Here is a 24201-nt window from a genome sequence, read left to right as displayed (position 1 = left end):
TTACGCAACCTCGTATGGGCGTTTCTTGGTCGCGATTGGCTAAAAGCAGGATGACGTAGCCTGGTAGATAATAAAACCTCTGCGCAGACCGCATTCTGCGCTTACACAGTATGGCCGGCGATATTAGCTAGCACTTGCTCACGGTATTCTCTGTAAAAGGGGAAGACGGCAAAAATAACAAGGCAACTACATCTGGACTGCTCAAGGACTGTAACTAAGCTAATAAATTATAACTAACCATAAAGGACTAATTAATTGCGAATCCATCCGACGCTTTAATTTCTGTTGTTGGAGTCTGTTTGTCTCACGATGGAAGAGAACAGTGCACACTTCTTCGAGGGGACCGAGAAGCTGCTGGAGGTATGGTTCTCCCGACAAGATGAAACCAAAGGAACCGGGGATCTGCGCACTATTCCCAGGTGATCCAATCCGTCCGAACTGTAGATAAGCGCTGGGACTAGGCTTAAGCAAAACCAGAGCCATTTTTTTGTATATGCCATATAAATTATGACAGTGGTATTAGTTATGTCACACTCATAGTTTTTGAGTGAATGAATGAAAATGAACGAGTGACATGTGGCTCTGGCGGTGACACCCGTTGCGTGTTCGGCAGTTCGGGCCATTTTTGACACCATCCCCCTTTTCACTCATTCATTTGAGCTGTCAGGACTTGAGCTGATCTCTTAGCCCTCAGTGTGCATTTTATTGCCTGTGTGTGCTTAGTTTATTCCAAGTAACAAGGGTTCAGTTTTAAAGACATAATTTACTCGCATATTACATATTTGGATGTTATTTTTAACAGCAGTCTGGTTTGGTCGGCATCTCTCGGTGTTGTTGTGGAATATGTGGCTCATTTAGATCAGCTCGGCTTCTGTTTGAATGAGTTATTGATGAGTTCTAGCCTGACTGTGGCTACGGCTAGCTGCTATGACGCCTCATCCAAAACTGGAGTGATTTTCTTTTTGATTTTGGTTTGCCTTTGTTTTTGCCCACTAGAAATAGTGCTCCTAATGAATAATGATTTCCACAACGTTATAACTGATCTTCAGTGCTAATCGTTTCAAACGGGCCTAACACACTTCACATATTTGTCGCGGTGATGTTAAGTCATTATTCGCATGTGTTAGTGTAACGGGTCTATTTTTGGAAAGTATCATGGCGGTTTATCCAGAGCTGCAGCGTCCATGTGAAAGTCACGCGTCGGCGTCACACGCCGCTAGCTCCGCCCGCGACCCGTGATTGGTCGGGAGTTCCTGGGCTCTCATTGGTCGTTATGATGTGCGCATAGCTGGACAGCTGCAGAGGAACAAGTGCGTGTCATGCGGTACTGATCATGGAGATTTATGGCTGCGAGCTGCCGAGTCAATACACACAGACAGGGCCGTAGCTAGTGAGGTGAAAAGTGGTAACGATTCTAGGGGCCCAAATGTCCAGGGGACCCCACAACAAATTCTAAACTGTATTTTTTAAAAGGAATGGGTCCCAGAGCAATGTACAGTCAGGGGGCCCAGATTACCTTGTTGCAGACCTGCACACAGAAAACAACTTTTTCATGTAAAAATACACCTTGAGTCCATTATTATTACGTCCAAAACAATAAATAAACATATAAGTGTTGTTGAAAATTCAATAGGATGTACTTGTCTTGCGCTTACAAAGTAGAGGTTGATCGGTTTTGTCATCTGTTATAACAATCCATATGAAGAAAGCAGGGTATCAAGAGGACGTTGTTATTGTATGATACCGACCATATGGAATTGTCCAAACGTCAGCCATTTTTATATATATATATATAATATAATATTATTATTTATTTATTTTTTTTAAGTACAAAATAATTAATGTTGTGATGCCTATTGGTCAACCGATATGGGTTTTCGATGCCTAATTACAGGGCGTCTAATGACCGATATAATAAAATTTCTTGACAGCAAACGAGTACACAAAATTGCTGAACATTTTATTTAAATATTTTAAAATGTAGGCTACATTATTCATCGACAAGATGTCTGTAGGTTTTGGAACTGACACAAGGGGAAACTGAAACATCTGTTAGTCATCCAAGCGTGCAGTTATTGGGCTGATTTCGATCATCTCAAAATGTCTAAATACTAGGTGATACATTTTCTTGGGTGTGACATCTGTCTGTAGGTCAGTGATGTGATACTTATTTTGTTGTTGTTGTCCAGATATATTACATTATTTATAAATGCATTACAAATAGGGCTGGGCGATTTGTCTTTTTTATTTTCTTTCGATTTTATCAATTAAATAAAATTGACTTGATACGATTTGAATTTGTTTTTAATTGAGGTTTTGCAAAAAAAAAACAAAAAAAAACGAGCAAACACTGTAGTAGATACTCAGCATGGAGACTGATTTTTAAGCTGGTAATATTTTCAGTAGGATTGTACAGCGTGATTGTAGCTCGACTTTATCCACCATGCTAAACCGGCTTAATCAGATCTGGCCTCGGTGTTGTGCGCATGTTGATGAACAAAGTGGTCTTCTTTTTTTCTTTTCTTTAAACACCTATAATAAAATGTTAGTTACATGACCGTTACAGGCACTTTATATCAAATCATATTGATAGGCTATAATTGGGAAAATCAAACATCCACCATTCTTCCTTTTACCATGATGATTCAGATAGATCACTAATTATTGCTTTGTTTCAAGATTACTGCATCTATAGCCAACATTTGGGAAGCGATCATTTTAACAAACTTTGCAAGTTGAATTGTAATGATGATAATTTTTCATCTCATATTGCTGCTCTTCTCAGCATATACCGCACTCGCTAGAGAGCGCCGCGTGCTTACACAGCATTGACTTAAGTGGTGGATGCAGACTATCTGATTTTAAAATGTAGCTGTTTTACATTTAGTAAATCGTGCAAGGCTATATTGACTTGTCTTATTTCAATCAATCGTGCAGCCTTAATGGATACCATACCGATGTCTCGGAGGTCAAAGTCTGCAGATTTCACAACATATTTTGTTCTTTTCCCATGTCAATATTTTCATGTCCTAAACACAATCTTAACTGGGAATTTTTTTTTGTCAAGACTGGACATTTTCTGATGTCTGGACTCTATCTGTAGGGGTTAATGAGAGTGAAAGCACAGGACAGCAACGTTACAGCAACATATGCACAAATTTTTACGTGCTCCGTCATTTGAGTCAGTAGTAGATTTTTGGAGAAAAACTAGTCTCAGCTGTCAAATTATGTCACTTATTATAAAATTCAAACCATAAATGTTTTATTCATGTTCTTTAATGGTGCGTGTAAAAGATTGCGGTAGCTGGCCATTCAAACAGGGTGGGGAAAAAACATGAATGAACATGAATGAGGGAATGTTGAAAGAGACTTTCAGAAATGAACTTACTGAAATGTGTCTTCTCTCATGTAATTGCCCAGTCTGTTAATGTTGACAATGGAGAAAATGAATGGGGAATATCTTGAGACCCGGAGCAGCACTCACTGGATCAGCACCTATGAATACTGAACGCATACACAAGTAAAAAAAATCACGCACCTAATGTATTCTCTGCTATCTGCATCGCCTTGAAAGTTACTGTGCCGTATTTAGATAAATTCAATATATAATCTAGCCCTATTCAGTACCAAGAACAGAGATATATATATATATATATATATATATATATATAAGTAACATAAATGCAGAAGTTATGGTTATCTCTGAAAAGTTCATAAAATTCTAAGCTTTTGAATGATACCTCATTCAAGGTATTTGCCAAGAACAACAATAAAAATCTCTTGTTAGCTCATGACTGCATCATGACTTGTTGGAAAACAAGTGATTGAAGAGAAGGGCCATAATGAAGGCTGTAACGTTTACTTCATTCCATCTCAATAAAACTAGAGGCAAGAATTGAGAAAAGTAATTTAGGTGATATTGATGTAACATTTTGGATGCTTTGTTACAAATTTTACGAAGTGCACAAACAACCTCTCAAATCTGCCACTGGAACTTTAAATCTTCACGCCTTGACTTTTGCAACAACTTTTGCAAAGAATTTGTAGCAAAACTCACTTGTGCACTTGCGAGAGAGCAAGACCAACGTTTGGCGGGGGAGGGGCAGGGGGCAATGAAGTCGTTTTATTTGTTGATGCGTAGCCAATGAAATGAGGCGTTTTTGTACGCGATGACGTCATGCCACAGTGCCACCCCATGCTTGTTTGTAATGGCAAAGTGAAGGAGTTTCTTACTGAGTAAAACCTGTAATAAAAAATGTATTTGTCAACTACTACACTCTCGAAATATATTTCCCCAGGAGGAAAATTCTTCTGGAATTCTATCATTAATGACATAAATTGGAGGAAAGCATGGTTGTTACCTTATAAATATTGCATGACTAATAAGATCAAAGAAATGCATTTTAAAATCTTATACAAAATCTACCCTTGTAACCTACTTGTATCTAAGTGTTCTGGTTTAAATAACTCATGTACCTTTTGTGGGAACAATAGTGAAAGTCTTGATCATATATTTTTCTTTTGTGATCTTGTATCTGCTTTTTGGGATGATCCGAGTCTCCATTGTTTTTCTAAGTTAAAGTTAAATATAATTTTTGTGTTGAAGACATTTATATTTTATTTTGAAAATGAAAACAGATCTCTGGAAAACACTGTCAATTGTTTTTTATTCTGGTTGCAAAATTTTATATACACAGACATTTCTTTTAAATGGTAAAACAATTACCTATATTTACAGAATTTATGCTGGAAAACAAGTGCTTAATAAATGTTGAGATATATTAGCGAATAAAAGTTATTACTTTTCTTGCTTATGAGATCTTTCCTGCCTCCTGAGTGATGTGAATTATCTTTTTATTTCCTTTTTCCTTGACTTTTTGTATACAAGTGGTGTAAATGATTTTGCTACAAATATGCAAGTCTGCATTGATGCTCCTTTATTGCACTTTTTTCATTGTCTTCTTTTTTGTTTTGTTTTTTTGTTCCTTCAATAAAAAAAAAAAAAAAGAAAGGAAAAAAATGTTTGTAAGGGCACAGCAGATGGAGGGATCTAACAATCCGAGGGTAATTTAAAAAAATACTTAAATAATATTTAAAAGAAGTTTTGTAAACTCCCACTCTATATTGTCGAGTGGAAAGTGGTCGTCATCAATAATATATGTTAGTATATCAGTAAAGGAAAACGTATTAAGTGCAGGAGTTTTACAAAACGTTTTTTAATACCATTTAATTAATTATTAAAAAAAACTTCAGATTGTTAGATCCCTCCATCGCGATGACCGGCTCTGTTTGCCTTAACAAAAAGCCACGGTATGGCACTGTGACATGACGTCATCGTGTACAAAAACATCCCATTTCATTGGCTAGGCATCAACCAACAAAATGACTTCATTGCCCCCTGGTCTTGCTCTTACTTGCAAAAGTCAAGCGTGAAGGTTTAAAGTTGCAGTGGCGGATTTGAGATGTTATAAGTGCCGATTTGTTGTGGTACTGCGAAAATGAAATGAAAGTACAAAAGTTTATGTGTAATGCAAGTTTGTGTCTGTAATTGTATTTATGTGAATGTCGTTTTACATATTTGTGACTAGTCTGCAATTGTGAATTCAAAACACAAGCTTTGATTTCTTGTCTGTGAGTGCAGATTGCAACATTCAACTTCAGATGTTTATTTTACAAGTTTTCACATCGGTGTAAGTGAACTGAGTGTAAGTTTCAACTTATGAGTACATATATTTATTGTACAAGTTCTCAAATCTAAATATGCAAGCTCTCGAGAGTTTTGTTACTGATTTACCTTCATAGAATTTCCCCCAATTTTCAGAAATGTTTTTCATCACTGTACTCTGATTACTATGGTATTTAAAAATGTACTTCAAATAACATAGCGTTACCATGTTCATATTCCAGAGTGTGGCAGACAAGCCTCTTGTTCATTGGGAAAGGAGGAAGCAGGAACCGGGTTATCAACCAAAAAGACTTTAATTACAACTTTAACACAACACAAACACTGACACACACATACACACACACACACAGTGGCTGCGTGCGTCTCTCCCTCCCCTCATCCTACTCGGATTCCCAGGAGGCGTGTAAGACCGGCTGACGGGAGGACGGCCGAAAGGGCAACACCTCCACTCCGGGGGGGGAGGGGGGAGGAGTAAGTCAGGCCGGAGGTTCCCCCGGCCTGAATCGGAGGAGGGCGTTGCCGTAACGATGGACTAAAGAACGAGAAGGGGAGGGAGGGAGAAGGGAAAAAACTCATCGGTCCCCGTACACGCCGCCAGACGGTCTTCAGCCTGCTGTCCTGCTTCTGTCCACGACGCCAGGCGATGGCATTGGATCCCTCAGCCATTCCTTTCAGTTGCAGGTTGACGCAGTGCTCCAGCGCCACCGGATTGAGCACTCCCTCGGCATCGTGATCCTCAGTCAGCGGCAAGGACTCCTTGATGGCGCATCTTTCTCCAGTTTCCCTGGTGTCGTTATCAATGTAACAAATCAGTTTCTTAATGTGGAAAGGAGGAAGCGGGGACCGGGTGAACAATCCACGTCAGACATTTAATGAACACGTCTCAGTGTGTAACAAAAGCTTGCTTTTCAGCATCACATTCAATACATGCACTGCTTTTCAGCCAACACGTTCAGCAAAGATACTGTGGTGGAAATTCACCTGTAAAATGAATCGGGCCACTCCAGTGGTAAAGCTTAAGCAAAGAAAATCTTTATTCTTACTCGCAAGTCCGGGAAGCCCTCCTACTACCAAAGTATACCACAGAGAGCTACGAAGCTTAGTTCCAAAATACAGAATATTTCTCCAACACAATCATGCATATTAATTTTTCAGAAGGCAAAGAACCAATTAAATGATTGGCTAAATATAAAAAGTAATTACCATAGAACCTCGTTTCTTCACCTTACAAGGACAGATTCCTGTCCTGAAATGCTCTATTCTTCATCCACACTAGTCTTCCTCTGCACATTCCATAATATGTTTTTCACTCTTCGGCTGTGTCCTTTGATAAGACCTCCCTTTTCCTCTCTGACCCTGGCAGAGATGGCCACACAAAGAAACTTCAGTTGACTTAGCTACACAAAGAGAAACTATTTATCTAAGCATTTGAACATGTTTGGTTCATTTACAGAAAGCAATTTACAGTTAATAAGAAATAATAGAAAATAAACTAAGCATAATGAGGATTAATAAAGATAAAATTTCAACAATACACACACAGACGGCTTTGTGCGTCTCTCTCTCTCGAACTACGGCTTTGGCTCCTCTTTATCCGTCTCGGCTGATTAGGCTGATTCAGCACCGGGTGTCTATCATTACGGCCCAGCCACGCCCTCCTCCTCGTCACACAGAGTATTTTAATAAGAAACTTCATATAATATCAGCAAGTTATCAACGTTTTTTAAGGTTACTTGAGGTTCAGTACTCGGGCTCAGTTTATGGAAAAATGGTTCAGGTTTGAGGGCTGATAAATCACTAAAATATGAATGAGTGAAGGCATTATTGTTCTACTATCTCTATAGTTTCCTGGTCTGCTGTCTTTTTTCAGTACTGTAAGCTGATCTATGTGGTTTCTCGGGGTTGGGCTGTCAGAATGTAAGATGAGGGGTATTAGTTTACTTCCAGGAAAGCGTTACCTCACAGAGACACAAGAAAGTGGATCATTAAGCGTCTAAGCGTAACCAATAGCCAAATAAGTCCAGGAGGACATGTGTCTGCCCCTCCTCTCCTGACAGCATAAGGAAGCACTTTAAGCACTTGCACCAAACCACTTTTATTGTTTATTTAAAGCTGAAGTGTGTCATTTCTGCACCACTAGCAATAACAGAATTGCAAAGATAATTAACTTTTTCCTGAAAACTCCCACTATTGCTCACCCCCATTACATTCCAATCTTATGTGACTGACTTTCTTCCTTGGAACCAAATTGGTTTACATGCATACTAGAGGTCGACTGTTTTGCCAATATCGATAACTAAGATGGGAAAACAAGCCGATAGCTGATTAATCGGCTGATAGTTTTTAAAATGTATAATATGAATGAAAATTTTCCACTCAGTGTAAAATAGTGCTGAACCTTAGTACGTATCACTTTCAGTGGCAATACTTTAAACATTTCTCCCACACTGGTACCTTCTTTAAAGCTTTTGCCATCTGAAATTATTGAAAATAATAAAATTAAAATATTACAGGCCAAATGTGTTTGTTGTTCAGCAGTAACATAAAACACTGCCTTACAAAGTCAAATAGCAACTGTATGCTTCATCCCTACTGACAATATTTAAATTTATTGTCATATTAAATACATGAATGATGTACAAAAAAGGGATAGAAATAAAATCGTCTTTTTTTTTCTTTAAAAAAAATAAAAGGCAATTTTAGAATGGCGTTGTATATAATATATGTGCCCTCACATGAAGACATTGTATTATATCTTAATGTGCCCTCTCATGAATATCAAATTTATATTTCAGACGTATATATTTTAACATGCTTGGAGAAAAGTTTGGGAAACGTTATAGTCAAAAAACTATAAAACTGTTCCTGTGCACGTCTCATTCACGCAGTGTAATTTGATAGCGCTTGGTTTTCTGAAGCAAGCAAATGGCCGAGCAAAAGCAAAAACATTCATATAAGGTTGGCGTTAATAAATTATTTACTACTGATAATTAACTTCTAAATCTGATTCGCAACATAAATCTCTTCGGAGCGTTCATGTTTATAACCTGACTGGAACATATTGGACGCCCCCTCAACTCCAGAAAAACCCCCCTCAAAACAAACTCAACGAATCTGCACGAATTCATAAGTGACTTTATTTTATTCAAAACAGCGTATTAAGAGGAAAGGTACGCATTTTCCATCCTTGACTTGTAGCATTATTCTAACCATTCAAACAGCTAATGTTGGCTTTAATGTTAGTGTCCTCTCCACCTTTGCGGCAATGCAATTCTCCAGTGCAGCGATTAGTTCTAAATAAACAAATTAATTATCAAACCACCTTTGGTTGTCTTAAATGACTGATTTATTGTACCATGACAATAATATTAACATGTATTCATACCTTGGCTTTTTTCTGTCTATGTTTTAAAGGCTTTTGAAGCATCTGTCTCTATAAATAGCCTAGTCACGTTGCACAACAAACTCCACGTGGAGTCAGTGATTGTTTTTTGCCTAACCTCTAGAAGGTGCCATTATACTGTTGAACCAAGGAGTTTAGACTTTAGAACCCTCCAGTGCTGGCCACGGACAAATGAAACCAAAAATAGCTATCAGAAACTATCGGAGTTGATTTTTTTTTTTTTTTTTTTTTTCAGATAGCCGATAGATGAAAAACGCAACTATTGGTAAATCTTTTAATGCATACCAATCTGCTAATGACGACCAAGAATTAGCTTATTAAAACATCTGTTGACGCAAAAAAAAAAAACCCTGTTTAAATGAAATTTGATGTCAAAATGCACAACACTTGCGCACATTGGATAAGCCAGTAAGAACATGGGCAAAAATCGACGTGTGGTGCTTTTTTTTTTTTTTTTTTTCTTAAACCGTTTGATGTTACCTTAATAAAAGGAACTCCGTTTAATGTGTTTACATGACCACGCTTAAGCGTAATAAGTGTAAGGTCGTGCATGTAGCTTAAATGTACCAGGTTGTCCATTTCAGAGCTTTGCGGAGGGGAAGATTATCAGTAGGTTGGGATTGATGCCTTTTACACGCATCAATAATCGGAAGATTTTCTCTGATTATCGAGAGTTTTTTTTTTTTTTATACAAGTAGGGCTGCTCGTTGCACAGTAGTCTTTGTCTCTTCAGACATATTTTTCAACAACTTTGGTAAAGTGTGAGCGGCAGGGTAAATTAAAGGGGGTTGCACACCGGACGCATCTGACGGACGACATGCCTGTTCTAAAATTCAAAACAATTATTTATTTTCTACAAAGTTACGCACACGAAGCCAACGCTCAGCGTCAACATTCTGAAGTGCCACGGAGAGCAACTTTTTCTGACTTTCCTAGTTGAACGGAACACAATATAACTGGCTTCAGCTCTACTTGTGTGTGTGTTTCTGTGTGTGTGTGTGTGACCGCGACTGGCTTCAGTAAATATCGCCCTCTTGTGGTCTCAATGTTATTACGCCAGACTGTTAAACCGAGGCCAACTAAGTGAATTGGAAAGCATGCAAACTGGGCTTCTAATTTAAATGTAGACTAATTTTAATATATTGATGCCTCAAAAATATATTGATAAAATAACGTGCCGATCAGTAATCGATATATCAATTTTTTTTTATTTTATTTTGATGATATCAGTAAATTACTCAAAGTTGGGTTTGTTCCTCACACAGAGCTATAATATAATTTCCAAAGATTTGGAATATAGCTCACGACTTATTGTATGTTCAGTAATGCATTTGATCATGTCATGCATGTTGACTGAATCAGTCATTTCACATGTGAAAGGCTTGTCTTAATCACTTGTTAAGTACCTTTTAATGTCATTATGATTTATTAATCTTGGAGCTTTTACTTTTGACATGTAGTACAACTGACTACATTATATCTTACAAATAGGGCTGTTAATAGATTAAAGTGTTTAATCGAATTAATAACATGACATACCTATTAATTAAATTAATCATATATAGGGATATGTATGCAGCATTTTTGTGACGCTGTCTCAATTTAAACGTAGTTTGAAACTTGGAAAAACACTACTCGAGATCCCTGCATTCGGATTTGCACTCCGTCCAGCTGTGTTTGAATGCAAGAACGCTCATCTTGTGCTGTCGCTAGTGTCAAGCAAGCCTGAGTTTAGGTTTGTTGTCTGTACAGCTGTAGTTTCACTGCTGAAAACAGGTGGTACTTAAATCTTAAATTGCTCTGATGGTAGTATGGCTGGGCAATAGGACGATGACATTAGATATCAAAGATGTCTTGCAAATCTCCCTATGTTGATTTCGACTCTCATTGACAGACGATGTCGACAATATCAGTAAATGGCAAAACCATGGATCTGGGATGTCGCCAGATATATTAAACAGTAGACCAGGGTGTGAGATTTGCACCTGCCAAATGCGACGAGGCTGAATCCAGCTCCTTATTTGCAAGCTCCTTGTCCAAATGCAGGTATTTCATGATCGGGTAAGTTTGCTCATCTTCCCGCAACAGTGTTAGGCGACCTATAAGACGTCTTTGAGGAATGCATGACAAGAAATACTGTTAAACACAAAGGCATGCGGATGAAGAAACACACTTTTTATTGTATTTTTAAGAACTGACAAATTAAAAGCCGTCAATGCCCGTGTCTGATGTGCTGTTTGTTCAGAGGCGTGCAGTGGGAGTGTCTCGTGGAACATGTGTATGTAAAGACTTATCAGTTTCTTATCTGTTTCAGTCGTCTGAAAACTGTTTGCAAGAACAGTGTTATGTATGAGAATGTTGCAATGACCTAAAACCATCTCAGGAGGTGCTCGAAGTTTAGTTCACTTTATTTCCATGGAGCAGTTCACGCTTAACATGCATTGTGAATGCAACTCTGCAGGTTCACTCAAATATATCTTTGTATTAAAAAAACAAATAAAATAATACAAGACCACGTTCAACTTGAACCTAAAATTGAGTTCTGTTTTCTTTTCTTTAGGGAGCATTAACTGTATTAACGAAATGCAATATAAACTCATTAAGATTCAATAAGCACCCATTTGACAGCATTATTTTGGGAACACAAGGAAATTTATTAGGCTTGCACTTTATATAAAAATGTGTGTTTTCTATTCGTTTAAGCACTGACTGAGTGAAGTAACATACTGTTTTAGCCGTTTTAATGGTAGAAATTTTGTGGGTTGTGTTGAAAAGGTAATATTTTATTTTAAATAATTATTATTATCTGTACATTTATATTTGTCTTTTAGTTCTTAATTTTTAGGCTATTAGTAATTTCCCACATGTTGAAGACAAATACTTGTGTGATGGCAAATGAGGCCGATGGAGATGGTAAATGTTTGGATTTGGGAAGGTGGTTACATACGAATTTATTTTTTGATTATTTTAATTGCTTTTTTGTTTTGTTTAAAATGCAATTTGAATTTAAAAATATATTTTTATTTAAGAGTCAATAAATTAATTTGATTTTTAAAGCAAAATGGATAAAGCAAATATATTCAATGACTTTCAGCAGGGGGGTTGACAATATAATCGGATAGCGCAATATTTCTTAAAGCAGTTACAAATAGAATATTTTTTTTACATATTGCCCAGCCCTAGATGGTAGGAATATTCATTATTACGGTTTGGGGCCATGATTAATTGCGCAGATTTTTTAACGCGTTATTTTTTTATATAATTAATCACATTGAATTTAGTTTTCTCTTAAAGGAATAATTCAACCAATCAGAAATTGTCATTGTATACTCTCACATATGTTTTATCCTTTAAAACAAACAGACCATATGAGCTTGTGGCAAATATTTTCTAATAACAGTAAATGAGGTTTTAATGTTTCTCTCTCTGTCATTTTCAGATTTGAGTGGGACAAACTCCTGGAGAATGTGCACTGTTTGATTATAAGTGTGACGAAGACTGACAGACAGGAAGCATATATACTCAGGTGAGTCATTGTGTCTGTCAGGTTACAGGACAGGTTGTAATTACACTCTTAATCTTGCAGCACGCATCAAAGCTGCTCCTGCCGTTGCTCTCCCAGTGAGCACCCATAAACACCTTAAAGTCAACATGAAATCGAAATGGACTGGTTTACAGATAAGAATACAGTAACCAATTTAGACTGGACAAAATAACCATACTTTATTTAATTTATATTTAAATCTTTATATAAAGTTATTGTCAAGGACAGGTATTGAGTGATAATGTATTGTCATAATTTTGATAGAACCAAAGAGAAAATCAAATGAAACACTACACTACTGTTAGGAACATTCTAGTGATCATCTCTGATTCATTTCCAAGTGGAAATGTTATGGGCAAAACTAATGGCAGCTAATGTTTTGGAACATTTTGTCCCGTGTCTCAAGAATCAGTGCCTGATGGTGAATCAGCAGTGTGTGTGTGTGTGTTTGTGTGTGTGTGTGTGTACATGCGTCCTGTCTGCAAGAGGACAACGCTAAGCCTTTTATTAATCTGTCAGACACATACAGAGTTTCAAAGGCAGAATTCAGGTCAAAGCTAATTAATGCAGACTGAAAAAAGCCTGGAATGATTTTAAGCTTTTTAATAATTTCCCTGTAATGTAGGGCTCGGCAATAGCTAAAAAATATATATACTAATGAGTTGCGGCTGGTGGGTTTCAAAAGAGGGGAAGCACAGATGTCGGTTAAAAAAAAAAAAAAAGTGTACTTGTATATTTTTTATTTTTAATGTTATTATTTATTTCATTATTCTCGTCGTTGTTGTTTGTTGGTCTAGTCAGGCAACTTAAATGTGAAGTCTGTTCTCATATTTTTTTGCACGAAATTGTCCATTTTGATTTGATTGATTTCTCCAAAATTAAATCAACAACATTAGCAGTTTCTGCCATTTTGCCTCCAGAAGCAGCTATGTTGCCAACGCTCAAAAAAATCTCTCAAAAATATTAACTAGTGAACTTACTGAACGAAAATACCATTTGCCAATGGTAAAAGTGATTTTTTATATCTACTGAATGACAGCGTTTATGTATTAATTCGAAATGCTGTCACTCATGTAGGTCACCATTTCAATGACTGGCCATTTGTTTCATGGTTCAGCCCGTTTGAGAGCTTGACCAATCATCAGAGTGTTGTATGCTGTTGCACACTTTTGTTGTTGAATAAATTTGATCATTTTACTGGTAAGAAGTACAAAGCTGAAATTCCAAGTAGTACGAATTACATTTTAGATACCTGTAAATATGTTTTGAACAGGAGTAAATGACAGATCATTGTGAAATGCTACTAGTGAAAATGCAGTTACAGCCATTCCCTTTCTGCGAGTAATTTCCCTATAGCAAGAATGAGCATTTTAACGTTTGACAACTGAATAGTTGATATGTATTATTCATATCCTGCATATAATTTGAAGTTAATTTGGCTCGTCATAGTTGTGTGTGAAACCGTACTTGTTAAAATAAAGTAGTGATCCTAACTGACCTAAGACAGGGAATGTATTCTGTGATTAAATGTGAGGACTTGTAAAAAAAAAAAAAACTGAGTTTAAATGTATTTGGCTAAGGTGTATGTAAATTCTGACTTCAACTGTATATATATTTGCTATATAAGAGCAATTTCAAGTCATCATATTTATTAATGGAATACATGGATTTCTAAAAAAAAAAAAAAATCAAAAACTTTTAAAAAAGTTCAACATTGGTCACATTTGAAAACTTCTGTAAAATTTCTATTTTCGTAATGTACCAAGTTAGAAGGTCCCTAGTATAATAAACAGCATTAGCTGAGAGAAAGTGTCTTTTAAATATTCCTAAATACAGTATATAAAACATAACATTAAATACACTGTAAATGTTCAATGTATTGCCCTGGCCTAATGTAATGGAACAGTTGCCTATGTCTGATAAATGGTTCGACTTATCTGTTTTTGGGTTTGCACAGTGAGAGTAGCATGTTTGTCTCCAAGAGACGTTTCATTTTGAAGACATGCGGAACCACCCTCTTACTGCAGGCACTGGTGCCCCTGCTGGAACTGGCCCGCGAGTACTGCGGCTTTGATGCCATTGAGGTACAACGCACATACAGGTTAATGTAAAGGGATGTCAACACAATTTATTGCACGTTATTTCATGCTGCAGTTAAAGGTAAATGGTGAAGTTAAGAGCGATATGATAACATATTTAAGAAGCCCCATCCATACTATAAAAATGTTATGAGTTCAAGTTTTTACAGTCATACTGAAGATAGTGAGTTTCCATATAACCCAATTTACACGTTATGTCAAAGTATTGATGTTAAAATAATAAAGATTCATAATTAATCGGTGGTTTCAGTCTCCAATTAAATTCGTACACACAAAATCTCTGATTCAGGGCTATGTGGCTGTATTTATTTGTTTATTTTCTTTTTCAGAATTTCTTCTACTCTCGTAAAAACTTTATGAAGCCCATCCATCAAGAGTTCCCTCACCGCAACTTCCAGGAGGAAGTTGACTTCCTCAGCCAGATTTTTCCAAGTACGGTTTCACACACAACTATGACGAGCCGAATTAACTTCAAATTATATGCAGGATATGAATAATACATATCAACTATTCAGTTGTCAAACGTTAAAATGCTCATTCTTGCTATAGGGAAATTACTCGCAGAAAGGGAATGGCTGTAACTGCATTTTCACTAGTAGCGTTTCACAATGATCTGTCATTTACTCCTGTTCAAAACATATTTACAGGTATCTAAAATGTAATTCGTACTACTTGGAATTTCAGCTTTGTACTTCTTACCAGTAAAATGATCAAATTTATTCAACAACTGAATTACAACTAGTGAAAATGATATCTGTACATTTATTTCAGCATGTTACATGTGATATTTCAGATATCTGAAAATAAATGTCAGATATCAATAAATTGGAAAGTAATGTACGATATCTAAAATGGTTTTATTGCTAGTTATAATCACATTACAGATCGTACATTTACATTTCTTCTAGTGAAAATCAAATTACAGATATAAAAATTAGCATTTTTACTTAAGTTGTTTATTTCAGGAATGGGCATTTGCACAATTAGGGATGTAACGATCCAGCAATGTAGATCGATGCATCGATCAAATCACCAACGATGCGATGTCATTGATTTAATGCGTAGACATTGATGTATATTTTTTTTAAGAGGCACCTTTATTTTGAAATCCCAGCCTTGTCTGTACACATTTCTGTCCGACGTTGCAGCAACCTTATGATATTCATCTCGCTTTATAAGCACTAAATATGCTTCTCATGTGTGACACGAATGTGCGCAGAGTGATTGAAACCTTAAGTTGCGTTGTACTCTATCCGTGCATGCCCATCAACAGGACTACGAGCTCCGGTTACAGGATAGCGCAGAGCAGCTCACATGCGCAATTCAGTCGGGCTTCCCTCGATATCGTGACGCATGCAACATATTTGAATTCTACATGAGAATTTTCTAATTTAAAGCGCTATGGAGAATCTATATAAGATTGTATCATGATGAAACTGGCAATAAACACCTCTAGTAATAATGTAATGTAATAAAGTCATTGTTATAAAAGCGATCATTTTTACTGGTAAGAAGTGCATTGCTGAGTTGAAATTATTTTACATATTTAGAATTGTGTCTTGAATTGGAGTGAATGACAGATATTTGTAAAATTCTACTAGTGAAAATGCAATCACAAATCCATTTTTTATATCAAATGTGTATTTCTGCGAGTAGCTGTAATTTTTATATAAATAATTAAGGTTTTTACTTGAAAAAATTTGCACTTTGACTAGTAGTAATTCCATTGCTGATCTCAAGAATTAGCATTTTAACTACTGAAAATGTTATTGTTGATTATCTATAATTCATGTCCTGCACTTGATTAAATGATGAAACTGCTTGCGATATGCTACATGCACAAAATTACAATGCAAATTATACACACGTCCTCTTGAGTTGCATTTAAACCTTAAATGTCCAATTACAGTGTCATTAAGCAAAATTGCAAAAAATATATATATGTATTTTATTTTACCAAACACTCCCCTGTCATCCATTGGTCCCACCCACTGATATATATTTATATCAGTGGTCCAGCCCCAAACTCACACCATTGGTTGAGTCTGTGTTTGAGCATCCCAATCAGCCCAACACAACAACACCTGTGTTACACACTTTTCATGGAAATCATATGGTTTACTCGTAGTTGACTCTGCATATTAAGAGTATTTTAACATTAAAAAAAAAAAAAACACTTCAGTTTAATAAAATAAAATGTGCTAATTTTGTCTGGTTGAATGCGCTCTAAATAAATAGAGTTCTAATTGTTGTTTTTGTTCATGTTCAGATGGAGCATCCTACTGTATGGGACGTCTGAATTCAGACTGCTGGTGAGTTTTACATCTGCACTAACAACCATTAATCTGACCCCAATATTTTCCATTTTACTAGGGCCAGAAACCCAAGTATGCAGACATGAAGGCTCCGCCACAGTCACGTTGAACATACTTAACATGCATTCTTGTGTTACTGTGGCGGTAACTAACCTGTTTAAGGGTTTAAGTTCTGTGCCAGATGTTATTATTTAGGTATAATTCACATACTTGCGTAGAGTATGTTTTGGCCCTATCGCAGTGATGTGTGAAAACAAGTTTGCGTCGCAAGAATGGTCTGTGTTCGTTTTTGTGTCGAGTTTGTTTCTGGCCTGAAGGTTAAATGTTGCAAATGTATTAATTAGAAGATTACTGAATCTTACTGTAATCTTGTAAAGGCAAGTACTGTTCTTTAAATGTTCTTTAAGTTTTTTGTTTTTTATGAAAACAAAAGCAAGACGCTAAATAAAAATCATGACTATAATTAAACAATTTAAATAAAACGTACTGTTGCCAAAAATGTTATGAGAAAACAACATAGCAAGATATTACCAATGCACTAACAATGAAACGTGAAAAATCTGTTGAACTCTGTTGAACAATAATAATTTAAATTATATAGTCATAGCATTTTGGGGATTTCCTCACTTGAGCTGCGGGATCAGAAAGAGCCGAACATCGGTAAACTGAAGCGCTGCTTTACTAGCGGGTTAATCAACCTTACTCGAAAGCATTCCTTCGGTTTCGTTGATGTGTCCAATTAAGTTTCAGTGAAAACATCAGAACTTCTCACTTTGGAAGTAATAATTAAAAGAACCAGTCAAAAGATTTGTTTGCAAATCTGACATCGTCAAAGTATTTGGGCTTTTCTTAATGGCCCTACTCTTGATCAAGGCAAATATATGCCATGCTCTTTTGTCTTCTCTGCAGGTACTTGTTCACTCTGGAGCTGCCGGAGTACTGGGTGAATAACCAGGCGGATCAGACACTAGAAGTTCTGATGAGTGATCTCGACCCAGCTGTGATGGACCAGTTCTACATGAAAGACGGTGTTTCTGCTAATGATGTCACTCGTGTAAGAACTTTAACTGTTTGCTACTGTTGCCCCTAATCCAAAGTATTGAACATCAGTAACTCTTCTAACAGTCTTTGTGGTATTGTTGGCTGAAAATTTGTAGTGGCCAAAATTCTGTTGCATCCCTAGTCCCTAATATGGACTGCTCTTCCAGTACCATGATTTTCTTGAAAGTACCATGGTACATAAATATAATAATCATTCAATACCATGATATATATCCATGAAACGCCGATGAGCCTAAACATTATGACCACTCACAGGTTAGGCGAATAATGTTGATCATCTCCTAATAATGCCACGTGTCAAGGTCTGGGTAGATTAGATATTAAGCAAACAATTGGTTCTCGTAGTCAACAAGTTGAATGCTGGAGAAATGGGCAGGAGTAAAAAAACCTGAGCGACTTTGACAAGGGCCAAATTGCTCCCAGTCAGTAGTGGTGAGTACCTACCGACAGTGGTCTGAGGAGGGACAGTCCACAAACCGGCAACATGGTGTTGGGCGCCCAAGGCTCATCGATGCACGAGGGCAGTGAAGGCTATCCAGTCTGGTCCGAAACAACAGAATGTCTATGTCAAGTCAAAATGTTTTAATGATGGTTACGGGAGGAATGTTATAAAACACAGTGTATCGCACCCTGCTGCGTATGGGGCTGCATAGCCACAGACCGGTCAGAGTGCCCATGATGACCCTTGGCAAGCGGCAACAATGGGCATGAGAGCGTATGAGCTGGACCTTGGAGCAGTGGAAGAAGGTCGCCTGGTCCGATGAGTCCCGTTTTCTTCTACATCACGTTGACGTCCATATACGTGTGTGCCGTTTACCTGGGGAAGTGATGGGATCAGGATGCACTTTGGGAAGATGACAAGCCAGTGGAGGGAGTGTGATGCTCTGGGCAACCCTGGGTCAGGCCATTCATGTGGATGCCAATTTGACATGTGCCACCTACCTAAAGATTGTTGCAGACCACGTACACCACTTCATGGCAATGGTTTTCTCTGATGGCAGTGGCCTCTTTTAGCAGGATAATGCACACTGCACACATTGATCGGGAATTGTTTGAGGAACATGTTGAAGTGTTCCAGGTTTTGCCCTGGCCTCCAAATTTCCCAGATCTCAATCCGATTGAGCGTCTGTGGGAAGTGCTAGACCAGTAAGTCCGATCCATGGCAGCTCCACTGCACAATTTACAGGACTTAAAGGATCTGCTGCTTATGTCTTTGTGCCAGATACCACAGGACACCTTCAGGGGTCTTGTAAAGTCCATACGTCGGCGACTCAGCGCTGTTTTGGCAGCACACGGAGGATCAATAGCATATTAGGCAGGTGGTCATAATGTGTTGGCACATCAGTGTATATGTGCCAAATTCCCCTTTTGTTTTAGACACTTTCCCCAAGGACACATTATTTTCCCCTTTTTGGACTTTTTTCTGTTGTTTATTTCAAATAAACTCCTCTGCCTGACGCCTACCAACTGTGTTTTATCTCTTGATCACCCTGACACACGTTATGTCTGTACCATAGTGAATTAATGAACGTTATGGATGAACATTACATTTCTATAGCGCTTTTCTGACACTACACTCAAAGCGCTTTACACAGTGAACTGGGGACTCTCTTCAACCACCACCACCAGTGAGCAGCATCCACCTGGATGATGTGATGGCGGCCATAGTGCACCAGTACGCTCGCCACACACCAGCTATTGGTGGAGAGGAGAGAGTAGAGTTATAGAGCCAATTAGTGGATGAGGATTATTAGGAGACCATGATTGAGAAGGGCCAATGGTGGGAATTTAGCCAGGACAAGATCATAAAGTACCATGGTATATTTTGAAATACCATTGTATTACCATCTGATACCATCACAGTGCATTTTTGTTAGGCTTGTTCTTTAATGTGGTGTTCTCTTTGTGTCTTCATAGATGAGTGGAATTCGTGACCTGATTCCAGGTTCAGTGATTGATGCCACAATGTTCAACCCTTGTGGATACTCTATGAATGGAATGAAATCAGATGTAAGTATTAAAAGCTTGTTGCATTCTACTTTTTAAGTTTGAAGATTTTGCTCTGCACTTCGGCAACAAAAATAAGACAAGTTGTCTTTGTAGGGAACTTACTGGACGATTCACATCACCCCCGAGCCAGAGTTCTCCTATGTCAGCTTTGAAACCAACCTCTCCCAGACATCCTATGATGAGCTAATCCGCAAGGTCGTGGATGTCTTTAAACCTGGGAAATTTGTGACAACACTTTTTGTCAATGAGGTATATCGTTACACAACTTTTCGTTTTGCAAATAGTACAACTAACTTACTGTATTGAGTTCATGGACAGTGTTGACACTTTGTGATTAGGAACAATAAAACTCAGTGTGTTCTCATTTGATTCTCAACAGAGCTCCAAATGTCGCAGTGTGTTCTCTTCACCTCAGAAGCTTGAGGGTTACCGCCGCCTCGACCGCCAGTTGGCACACTTCAATGATTACAATTTCGTCTTTACCAGTTATGTCAAGAACCGCCAGCAGAAACTACAGAGCTGAACCTCCCAAATGAAGAAGCGTAAAAAGAAATCCTGCCGCTGTCTCGTAGCGGAGAGATGGTTTCTGTCTGTCTGTAGATCTTCCCTGAGTTTAACCCTTATACATTCTTGTAACTTTGACGTAGATATTGTGCATGAAAGCTCTTGTCATGTCTCTGTAGATATTCTAGCCCACTCTTGCTGTGATCTTGAAGTGCATGTAGAGTTCTTGAATGTGGTGGTGTGTGTGAGGCATGTCGCGCCATCGCGGTACACGCAGTGCTCCCTTCCCTTCCTGCAGGTGTCCCCTCGTATCCCCCACAGACAGGGTTTCAGACCTCACTAGACAAGGACCCTGACTTGCTCAGATCTGTATCGTCTACCTTGTGGCTTGCAAACCGATCCATAAACAACTGTGAACCAGTCAGGTTTCTTATATTTTTCCATTTCCCTGCTTGGTCCGTTAAAACGCTCAATTGCTTACAGCTAACTTTGCTTTCACGGTTAAGTTACTCAACTTTCGAAATATGCGTCAAAAGCTTGCATCTTCTTATAGGACTGTTTGTTTTTAATACATCTGCCATTGCTTAGTTAATATGCAAATAGAACTCAAAGTAGATAATGTACTTGACCGTTAACAGCTTGACCGTTTTAAAGTTGTTGTTTTTTTTTTTTACCAAATATTTGTTACTACTTCACTTATTCTTTGGCAACCTTTTAGATTGTCCTATCATTAAGAGTACCAGACAACTGAAGGTGACAGCTGAGTTACTCGACTTTAAAAGCATGCATCTTATTTTAGTGGCTGTTAGATTTTGGATGCTGTTTAGTTAAAATGCAACACTCTTGTCTATAAAATGCTAATTAGATGCCAAGCGTCAAGCATAGCTAGCTATCTTTTTTTAATTTACGACTTAGATATTTTTTTAATAATGCTTTGCTGGCAACTAACTAAAAGTATTCATTCTTAATCTGATTTTCTCCTTCAACCTTCCAGATGGTTGCCTTTATTGAGAACTAGAGAAGTGAATGTGTCGGAAGTTGAGTAACTCAACTGTCACTATCAATGTTGAAAGCTTGCATCTTCTTTTAAGGACTGTTATTATTTTGGTTTAATACATCTGAAGTTGTTTAATTAAAATGCAATGCTAATAATAAGCTCAACTGTGTGCGGCTAACTAACTTTTCTATGACAGTTTTGAAGATATTATCACTCTTTGCTGACAACAAACAGAAAATATTCATTATTTCCAATACTAGAGAAGTAAATGTTTCAAAAGTTGAGTTACTTAACTGTAGCATCATGGTGAAAGTTGCTACTTAAAATGGCCTTTATTTTGTAAGTTGAATGTAAAAAAAAAAAAAAAAAAAATGGGGTAGTTTAAAGGTGACAGTTTATATGGTTTATGACTGGTTGTACTAAATAATGTGGCAGGTGTTTAAGAAACCATTACGTGAGAAAGAGAAGATAATTCTGCTATCTGACGTTGTGTTCATTGTGAAGAACCCTGTGACTGTCCAGCACAGAGCCTGGTGAATTGAAACAGTTGGACAGACACTTTGCTTTCGAGTGCCGATCGCACAGCAAAGCATTTTTCTTTTTCTAAACAAAATGAGTCCTCCTCTTTCTCTACAGAAGCTGGTAAGCACACAATAGGTACGCAGGGATCTGAGCATGTCAGGGCTAACCCGGATCATTCCACATCCCACCGCTGCATAAAGTGCAGTTTTATAAAAAATAAAAAAAATTTTTTTTTTTTGTTCGTCAGCAAACTTTGCAGCAGATTTGTCCAATACATGATTCCTCCTCTCCAGGTCCTGCTGTTGTTTTTGTTTTTGTTTTTTTCATTTATTTTTTTTAAGCCCTCTTTGTATATTGAGGGAAATATTGTTTCCATTTGCTACTGCATGCGAATAGCGTGTAGTAGGCCATTTACTGTGCAGTGTCTCTGCTAGGGCCCTGTGTAAGCTTAATGTGGTTCATTTCTGTTCATACAATATAACAAACTTAGTTAACTGGTCCTGGATGTGGTGGCCCATGAGTGGTATTTGGTAACTCCCAACTAAAAACAAACCTGCAAAAAGCCTAAGGTGATGTTCTAGCTGATGATCTAGCCTGACAAGCTGACAGATACCCCAAATCCCTCTAAAACCATCGAAACAAAACAGCCTAGCCAGGCTGGGTGACCAACTAGTCACAGTAGGCTGGTTTAAGCTGTGGGGCTGAATTATGCAGATTAAGTTGTAAGGATGATGATGTTTGTTATGTCTTTAAAGTGGCGGGTCGGTTTAACGTGAAATTTCACTTCAGATAGGTGGACCACTGCTAGGAGAAATAACATCAGCATGATCCTATCACATCTAGCACTGTTTTATTATTATTTTCTTTTGGTGAAGGTTGGATTCAGATGTTTTATCACCTTTTATACAAATGGGATTTTATATATACACATGCGTATGAAGAGTGTAGACATGGATGTTGCGGACCAAGTACACACACATATATATATATATATATATACACATTTCATTTTTCTGACCCTGTTCTGACCTTTTCATATATTATTTGAACCTCCCCCTCCTCCTAATTCTATCTGGCCTGTGTAGCAATGTGTGGGTTGGTAAGAAAACCATGTAGTAAGGGTTCTGCTGCAGGATTGTTCACTGGAAATTGGGAAAGGGAAACTTTACTGTTCCAATTCTCTTGCGATTTCCTTGGATGGTCAAGATGTGCTAAATATATCTGTACTAAGAGCTTGATGCTTCCTTTAATAAAAGTAAATAACTATCAACTGTGTACTTGTGATTTATTAATAGTCTTTTAGAAGAAGTGCTCTTTTTAAGTCTTTAATCTAGTGTGCACTGCTGTGTTTATGGCCTATTGGCTATACCAATATGGACTCAAAGTAAAGTAATATACAACTGTCTGGTTTAATTTTTTTTTAATATGTACCATATTTTACTTTTTATATTGGAATATGTATTTAACATCTATGTTAGAACATGTATAAATACAATTTTCACAAGTTATCATACATGGTTCTCAAAACTATGTTTTTCCATTGGAGTATTCTGTGATGGGAGTTTTGTCACATGATGTATTTCCCAATTGTATTGCCTTTATCATCTCATAATTATTTATAATAGCACTAAATCAATCTTAGATAGTTTAGCTGAGACAGATCACTTTGGAATTAAAGGAATATTATTGGTTTGGTACAAGTTAAGCTCAATCAACAGCATTTATGGCATAATGTTGATTACCACAAAAAATTATTTTGACATCCCTCAAAAAAAGGGTTGATTAATAATTTGAGCCAGTTTAAAAACTAAATATTACTGTAAAAAAATAAGTGGAGAAAACTTTAAGCAACCAGCTGCAAAGCATTTTTAATTTTTTTTTATTCAGGCAAATAGATGAAGCAACTTAGTTGGATTGTAAATTCCATGAACTTAATACAGTAAGTTCCGCTAGCTCAAAAATATCATTGATTATTAACCCTATAAAGCCATGTGTATCAAATATTATACACAACGTTTGATGGCTTCTGTTTCACTCTGTTCAAGCTGACGAGTCAAAC

General features: G+C 37.3%; 1 protein-coding gene across 1 annotated transcript; it reads left to right on the top strand.

The window, feature by feature from the left end:
• The first annotated feature begins 112 nt into the window (after positions 1-112).
• On the top strand, positions 113-23412 carry LOC127409914 (S-adenosylmethionine decarboxylase proenzyme-like). The gene is made up of 9 exons (XM_051644887.1): positions 113-419; positions 12529-12615; positions 14591-14717; positions 15062-15164; positions 17002-17044; positions 17957-18101; positions 20027-20119; positions 20213-20368; positions 20499-23412. Exons 1-9 carry the CDS (start codon positions 310-312, stop codon positions 20640-20642), a joined length of 1008 nt encoding a protein of 335 aa, XP_051500847.1. The 5' UTR covers positions 113-309; the 3' UTR covers positions 20643-23412.
• The last annotated feature ends 789 nt before the right edge of the window (positions 23413-24201 follow it).

This window comes from Myxocyprinus asiaticus, chromosome 19 (genome assembly GCF_019703515.2).
Source record: "Myxocyprinus asiaticus isolate MX2 ecotype Aquarium Trade chromosome 19, UBuf_Myxa_2, whole genome shotgun sequence".
Lineage (NCBI taxonomy): Eukaryota > Metazoa > Chordata > Actinopteri > Cypriniformes > Catostomidae > Myxocyprinus > Myxocyprinus asiaticus.
Note: the sequence above shows the minus strand (reverse complement) of the source record. Positions and strands in the feature narration are given on the sequence as shown.

What these genes read in the sequence shown, in the direction of transcription:
- LOC127409914 (XM_051644887.1), top strand. Translation starts at nt 310, where the DNA reads ATGGAAGAGAACAGTGCACACTTCTTCGAGGGGACCGAGAAGCTGCTG. An exon ending in GATCTGCGCACTATTCCCAG is followed by an intron (nt 420 to 12,528) that starts GTGATCCAATCC and finishes TGTCATTTTCAG; the next exon opens with ATTTGAGTGGGACAAACTCC. An exon ending in CTGCTAATGATGTCACTCGT is followed by an intron (nt 18,102 to 20,026) that starts GTAAGAACTTTA and finishes GTGTCTTCATAG; the next exon opens with ATGAGTGGAATTCGTGACCT.